At 33.9% G+C, this 8206-nt stretch overlaps 1 protein-coding gene across 1 annotated transcript; it reads right to left on the bottom strand.

Annotated features, from left to right (window-relative positions):
- Nucleotides 1-216: 216 nt before the first annotated feature.
- Nucleotides 217-1898, bottom strand: LOC108914387 (Krueppel-like factor 10). Its single transcript, XM_018720198.2, has 2 exons — nucleotides 1716-1898; nucleotides 217-1538 (listed from the first exon to the last, which is right to left on the bottom strand). The coding sequence occupies exons 1-2, from the start codon at nucleotides 1770-1772 to the stop codon at nucleotides 555-557; spliced, it is 1041 nt and encodes a 346-aa protein (XP_018575714.1). The 5' UTR covers nucleotides 1773-1898; the 3' UTR covers nucleotides 217-554.
- Between the last annotated feature and the right edge of the window lie 6308 nt (nucleotides 1899-8206).

The raw sequence follows: 8206 nt of genomic DNA, 5'->3' as shown, positions 1-8206 counted from the left end.
ATATTTTCATATCTGTTCAGTAGCACAGTTGTGAAGAAAACAAATAGTGGATGAAATACGTGTTAAAAATGTATTGTACTCCACTTTTAAAAAAGCTGGATTTAATTATTAGTCATTATTAGTGAATTCTGTTTCTTTTTATTAATGTGAATGCATTTTTTTGTAAGTAATATTTTTTATATCTTGTGGTGGATGTTGTTAAAGCAAACAAATAAATAGTATTTAATACAAAATATATTCATAAAAAGGTCTTTTAACTTTCATACAAATAAGTAATACTTAAACAAACAATAAATAGATAATATTACAATCACAGATAAAAATATAGAATTCTATATCGTTACGATAGAATGGAATGTATTTATATACAACATGAAACGAAAATGACGCAGTCAAAGGAAGATAAAAGTATACAAAACTCAAAACATATACAAAATCATCCAAATACAAACCAAAAAAAAACAACAAAACGCTCTTTCATATATAAAAATAAAAAAATATCTATTTACAACGACTTATCTAAGATTGAGCTCATTTTTAAGTCATGAACGAAATCAGAGAGAAACGGGTACACCGGCGGGTTGCAGGGGCCTCAACACCGGCACCAGGTTAACCCTGGGGGTGTTAACCCTATCTTTGGCGTGCCTCTTGACGTGCTTCGCCAGGTGGTCCGACCTCATGAACCTCCTCTGACAGAACTCGCACTTGAACTTTTTTTCACCGGTGTGAGTCCTTTTGTGCCTGGACAACTCGTCGGACCTGGAGAACCGCCTCCCGCAGTCCTGCCACTGACAGATGAAGGGTTTCTCGCCCGTGTGGGTTCTGTTGTGGGCCTTCAGATGCGACGATTTGAAATAGTTCTTCCCGCAACCTTCGTAGGTGCACTCGTACACCCTTTTGCGCACCTGGGTCATCGGCGGCGGAGGAGCGAGCAGAACGATCTGCGTGGGCAGCATGGTGCCGTCCGCGGATATGAAGATGGTCTGCGGGTGACTGGGCGTGATTAGCTTGGGCGCCAACGCGGGTAGAGCTGGGATTGGAAGTTTTGGCGAAGGCGCTGGGATAGCCACTTCCTTGGAAATGTCCTTCTCGCTGTTGTACACCTGCTCCTTGCGGTTCCCCATTTTGAATTTAAGGCTCTTCAGGATGTTTATTTCCTTTGGGGGCGCGGGGGGTGGTGCTGGAATTGGCAGGGGTGTGCAGGATCCGTCCTGGTTCGCTTTCATGATCACTGAGACAGTCCTTTGGATTCTTGGTGGTTGGTTGTTTCTAATGGGCTCGAAAAGTTTTACTGGGGTTGCGGGTGGTACGAAAGTGTGGATTTGCGGTTCTGGAGGCGGCGTGTTTATTAATAATTGACGTGCCAGTTCGCTGTCGTTTCTGTAACGCCTCTTTTTCAAAGGGAAATCCAATTCTTCGCTTTCCGAGTCTGAAGGTTGTGGAGTGAGTATGTTTGGGGATGGTAGGGATCTCTTTTGGCCCAGAAAGGTGCGGAGTTGGAAGATCGCCGACTGTTGCGTGGATTCATCGTCTGACATCTGGAAGAAAACGTCTCTTTAGTACATTTCAATAAAAAAAAAATTAAATACTGTTGAATGAATTTTTGAAAATTCGAAAGATTGTTAAAATTTGGTTTAATAAACAAGAAAAGATTAAAAAAGGTTATTTGAGAGAAAATAATTGCTAGAATATAAACGTGTTAAACGTGAGCTTACATTTTTGAGGGGCGGCGTGGTGGGTGGCGAGAGCAGGGCCCTCTCGGCGCTGATCATCTTCACAGTCACTTGGAAACTTTAAAACTAAACTACTGTCTGTTAACTAGACGCGTCTTTCTTCGACGGCGGCCGCGAATTAAAATGATTCCCGTATTTTGAAGCTTTGAGTGATGTTATTGCTGTGGCATGGGCTGTTGGGGTGTGTTGCTTGCTGCATCCGCCAGCGGGCCAATAACGGCTGGGGGCTCGCTCGAGAGCGCCAATCCAGCCCGGTCGATCAGCCGTCCTGAGCGTGATCGCGAGCATGATGTTCACGTGCACGCGGGCTGATAGCAGCCGCGCTTGACCGTGATTGTGACGTCACGGAAGCGTGGCGGCCTGGTGAAACGTCACAGGCAAGCCCGCACTAGGTGTGTTAACCGTTGAGTGTGTGTAATGATCGCGCGCCGTTGCCACGTCCTCTCCGTCTGCCGGGACGGTGTTTGCGTTCTAACGTTGTATTTATTTACATTCTAATGTAAATAATAGCATTGCTCTCGGAATGTTACAAAACAACTGTTATTAGCTTTATTGAGACTAAAAGGACAACGTAATCAGTAACAAAATAATAATAACAAAATAAACAGGTACCTTGTCAATACTCAAGAATTTCCAATTTTCCCTAGACACAATCGAAATATAATATTTTCATTTTCGTAGTCTTATAAGTTATTTTTTAAGTATCTTATATTTTTCTTTTTGACTATTTTACTATAAAAAAATATATAAAATCTATGAAATAGACCTTTGCGCCAGTCAAGGGTTATTTTTTAAGAAAAAAGCAGACAAATACAAAATATACATCGCCATATGTATAGGATCTCTATAAAGGGCCTGTACAACGCTCCACCACGTATAGTACGAATAAAAAATTTTTGAAGTCGATTTAACAATTTGCCTTAGCCCAAAAATTGTTGCAAACGGAGCTACATTGTGTCAAAGTTGAAAAAATAACATTTTCTTTAGTATCTTTCGAATACTTCGAGTTAATTTCGTGAAATTTCGTATTCGGAGGATTTTTGTTATGAAAAATTCGAATTTATCGACGGTTTCGTTGTATTTTTTAGAGGGCGCCACAAGCGACCATTGGGAATCATTTAAACTGCCATAACTTTTTTAGTTATTTTTCAACTCCATAGAAAAACATATCTTAAATAAGACAGGTCAATAAAAATTAGTGATTTTTTAGATTTTTATATCGTTTAGATTGGTTACATTGTTTAGATTGTGTTGGATTGTTTTAGAAAGTATGTTTTTTACTCTGTCAATTCTGTTGCAGTAAAATTGTTAAATAAACGAAATTTAAAATAGTACTGTTTCCTTAGAGGGCGCCATATTCTTGAAATAGTGTTTTCCACAAACACAAATAATTTAAGTAATTTAATAACTGAATAATTTGAAGCTTATCAAATAACGGGTATGTTATGTCATGACATCTGTGTATTTTCAAAGACGCCGCAGTAAAACGAATAAACAGGTGCAAAAAACGATCAAACCATCAAGGTTTTAGGTACTGAAATTTACGAAAATACCAACTTTTTTTATATATAACTCCACATATACTCTTATAACATATACTTGCTTAGTCCTACATATAAAATTGTTTACTTTTATTTATAAGTATGTGAAAATAATTCTTAAAATGTGGGGTTAGGATAACAGCAAACGCATGTTATTATTTTATTTGAGTAAATTTAAATAGTAACAATGAATAAACCGAACATCAAGGATTTTATTTTTGGGCTTACTTTTGTTCTACACGTTTTATTTTTCAAGATTTCTGTACCTAAAAACGCCAGAAATTTGACTATTTCTCGACCAGGGATATGGCCACCTTAAAGACATATTTCTTGCTAATAAACGATTGCTTCTAATCCTAATTTCGTTTATCCAGTTTATCAGTTTTTTTCTTATAACATAAATGACCTTCCTCTCTTAAGAAGCAGCACAGTTAATGACTTAGAATTTACTTTTGATCCTTGACTCTCAATCAAATTTTACATTCATCCAATTATTCATAGTGCCAACAGAAATATGGTTTTTAATACGTAGTTCAAGAAAATTTTAACCAATCAATGAACTACTAAACTTTTTTCCTTTATTTTGCTTTTGTATGTTCCATATTTACTGTTCCTTCAGTTTGATATTCTAAATAAGAAAATCAGACACATACGTTTGAAAACACAGAAAAACATTTTTTTAATCTTAATCTTCAGTCAAGTTTTTTGTTTTCTTAATTTTTTTTGTATTTTGTTTTCTTTAACTAGTCCATCCTGTAAACGGTGTTCGCTGTTATGCAGTTGTATGTTAAAGTAAAATAAGTTTGACTAAAAAAACTAGTATACGCACTCACATAACATCTATTTTTAAAACATCCTCTGTCTGATTTAATTATACCTTATTAGAGCCCAGATCAGAGTAGGTCGGGTCAACGAAAAGACCCAGATCTCCGCCGTGTCTGAGTACACCCAGGCGTGACGACGTGGCAACCCTGTTTGTTGCCATACAATCGTCCGGCCTATACGAATTGTACTTTGCGGAGCACTTTTCTGGTTCTTGTTACCCAATTAAAATAATGCGCGCAATTCCAACAGCTTAATAACAGTAAGCATGCAATAGTGTTGTCATTTTTAAACGAATAATACAAATCGGCATGATTCAGATCGTTCTCTTCGCTACGTGCTGCGTTACGGTACGAGAATATGCACTTGACTCATTGCCATTTGCCCAATTTAATGAGGAATTGTTTGTTCCTGCCGGACACGTTTAAACAATACGACTGTTTTTAGCGCAGAATTTTCCAGATGTTATCGTTTCGATATTTATTTGGAAAACAAATAAAATATTCAAAAAACAAATACTGCTCTGAAAATTGAGAAAGGACCTAGATATTTTTTTGGTTCTTATCAATACAATTTAGATAAGGCGAAAACCTCGCATTCGTGTGAGAAATTTTCCGACTCGATTTTTTTGCATATTCAGATTCGTGAGATGTTCCTTGATGTTCCGGAAATCGGCCGTTGAAAATCGTTAATTTCGCATTTTTAGCAACTTAAATTGTTTATAACTTTAAAACTATCAATTTTAGAGGCATAGTGCATAGGAACTTTTTTGCTTATAATGTACCAAAAAGCCTAAAAAACTATTTCTACAATTTGTTTAAAAAAGTTTGTTTAAACAAATGGCCACCAGATTTCCGGCCGGCATCATCTCGATTCATGTTAAGGAACATCTCACGAATCTGATTATGCAAAAAATCGAATCGGAAAATTTCTCCCACAAATGCGAGGTTTTCGCCTTGTCTAATTATCATGTGTCAAAGTAAAGCCACTATGATATATCCGTTTACATTCACCTTGTGAGGCGTCGCAAAATACTGAATTAGTAAATAAAATTAATTTTTAATGGGTATGTTTCTGTTGAAATGAAAAAAAGATGTGTTTTTCGCGGGATGTCTAGTAAATATTTATCTGTGGCTTGATGAATAAATTTCGAAAGCACCCAGGAAAATCTCAAGTCAAACAGTGAATTCCCTATGTCAATAGTTTAATCCCTTTTTATCTTATGAGAATCCATCGTCACAATCTGAGATGTCCTCACAGATAAAAGTTAAAAATATGTTTCTGAGAAACTAGATACGGTTTTAGCGAAATTCTAGGCACGGTATTTACTTGTCATTGTTTGTCATTAGCGGTAACAATTTAAATTTTTTTTGGGAATATAAACGTAAAAATGTTACCAAATTTACCATTATTGGCCGAATTACTTTTGTTTCGCAAAAATAAAGTATGTTTCGAATTTTATTAATGACTTTTATGTTACTTTCTAGAAAATATGTCTCAAAAGTTATCGATATAAAATAAATTAGTACGACGTCAAATAATATAGATAAAATGGTGTTTACAGAAGCAACGTGTTCATTGTCTCATCGGTCTTCTAGGTATTGACGTAGATTTTATGTGAATTAGACATGACATATTCCATACTACTACCTTCGGCATCGGAATTTAAGATAATGACGTCAATATTTCATTGTTTACATTTTTTATTTTATTTTTAAATTTGCGAAGAATTCCATTCAGCATTGTCGAATTTTAAGCAAAATCTGTAGGCTTTTATCTAGGCAAACCCACCGTTGGGAGCAGTCATCAATAATATAATATTTGCACATCTTTCGATTGACAAACAGAGGTAGCGTAACTATTTTTAAATATTATTGTAAATATTTGCGTTTTCTATATTTACAAACATGTTAGTACAAGGTGGTGTCAATCGTAAAAGGAAAATTCTAAATGTTCTCAACCTTTGGGCGTTCTTGTAATCAGTGTAATCTTAAAGGTATCTTCTTCTTCTGCTTTATTCTTCAAAATATTTTTTTTTAGAAGCCAAAGGAAAATTTAGTCCTGACCTGATTACTTGAAAGTTTCATTTACGGTAAGAAGCTGAACTGAATTAAAAAGAAAATAATCTGCCACCGATTATGATTTTTTTTTAAATAGTTTTTCTGTTTGGAAATTCACTGATTCTATTACTTATATTATATTAGTCATGCACCATGCCAACCATATGTAATAGAAATTTCCACTTGCTCATTCAACTTTTGTTACAATGAATGACTATCAAAAAAAAGAACTGTTTGTAGTGATCTTTATAAAGAGGGATTTACCTATGTTATTGCTATAATTACAGCATTATAATTAAAATATGGCATCTTTGTAATGACGTAGTACTATTCCATTCAGTAGACTATTTTGTTAACCATCCGACATTGACTGCAGGGAAGGATGAAATCAGTAGAGTTGACCAATTGCAATGTTTTTGCATGTTAAATTTGAACGAAATTGTTTTATTATTTTTTTTGCAGAGTTAGAACTCTAAAAAAAGAAAAAAACTAGTGTTCATTATGTACTTTAAAATGACCCTTAAAATTTGATCAAGTGTTTTATTACATTCTATATTTGGGGGACTGTACAAATTCTTTATAAGCCAAATTTATTGTAATTTTTATTAATTATCACTCTTTATTTTAACAAAAGGCCTATTTATGTTTCTTATCGTACATTTAACTAATAGGTACTTTTACTTTTATGAAAAATTCAATATTTATTGAAAATATCGAGGTTACAAAATATATTCGTCTATCTCAGCTTTATTTGATATAAAAGCGAATAATGAAATAGGCCATCATTGTAATATTTGAATTTAAATAAAAACCCAAAACGAGTACGAAAGTCTAAAAAGGTGAAAAAACCAGAACGAGTCCGAGGAAATCCAGATGGGTTTGACCCAGATATATTTAATAATAAATATACAGAGTGGGTACATTCATTTTGAGCAACTGACTTCCGCGTTACAGGGCGTTGAAATTAAAAAGAAGTGCATATTACATTTTTTCAAATATCTCTGAATATATTTTACGTAGATTGATGGAAGCTGGTCTAGTGGTTTAGTTAATTAATGGCTCAAATTTGCTAAATTAATATACGAATATGTCATTGAAAAACCTCGAAATTCTACGCCACTGAGAATTTTCAAATATCGTTTTAAGGATTCGATATCTAATTGAATATTAAAGAAAAATGATATAAGTATTCCATTTTAGTGCAAAAACGAGTCATTGTAGATTTCTTTATTTAAAATAAATTAACAATTAAATAAATTTAACAATATGTAGGATTTTGTTGTTCAAAATTCCATTTTAATACAATGTAACCATCAAAAGTTGAAGTAAACATGTTCAATTTTTAGGAACTTCACATTTATACAAATCCTAAGATAATTAATATTTTTAAAGCAATGATTTGTTCGGAGTTTTACTTACTGATTTTTTTAAAAAACTCTACTTGGAAAAAAATAATTCGATTTAATTAACTATGTGTAATATAAATAAATCGAATTAGCCGATTAAATTGCCATAAAGTCAATTGGCCTAGAAATTATGGGGTTTTCAGTAACAGCGTCCCCCTGTATCCCCGTCACTGGTTCATATATTTAGATGCCAGTTCAACGAATTTTTACCTTTAATTAACTAAAAGACTAGCCCAAACTTCATCGATATATTTGAAACATCCTCAGATATATTTGAAAAAAACGTAGTTTTTGAAATTGTAACAACACTCAAATTGTTAATGTTTTTTTTTAAATTCAAATAAATTATTATTTCACACATAAAAAAATATGCTCTGTTTTGAAGTCCGTGAGTAAATCGTACATTTCAGGGTCGTACTTACACTTATTTTTGGAAGCAAGCATTTTTTATCGATAATAATTGAAAAATCTGGACTAAATTAGTGGTTAGGATTAAAGATGGATTTAAAAGACAACACATATTTTTATTTGTAACATGTACTATTAATGTATTGTAGTTACTGTGAATTTTACTTGAGAGTCTTGAGAATGTCGCAAGACAGAGTGACGAAACGTCTGCAAATAAAAATCAGTGATTTTTTTGA

Source organism: Anoplophora glabripennis, unplaced genomic scaffold, assembly GCF_000390285.2.
Source record: "Anoplophora glabripennis isolate ALB-LARVAE unplaced genomic scaffold, Agla_2.0 scaffold983, whole genome shotgun sequence".
Lineage (NCBI taxonomy): Eukaryota > Metazoa > Arthropoda > Insecta > Coleoptera > Cerambycidae > Anoplophora > Anoplophora glabripennis.
The sequence above is the reverse complement of the archived record's forward strand: the minus strand, read 5'-3'. Positions and strand labels throughout refer to the sequence as shown.

Coding starts and splice junctions, on each gene's coding strand:
- LOC108914387 (XM_018720198.2), bottom strand. CDS start 1,772: ATGATCAGCGCCGAGAGGGCCCTGCTCTCGCCACCCACCACGCCGCCC. Junction 1,539..1,715: donor CCACGCCGCCCCTCAAAAAT/GTAAGCTCACGT, acceptor GTTTTCTTCCAG/ATGTCAGACGATGAATCCAC.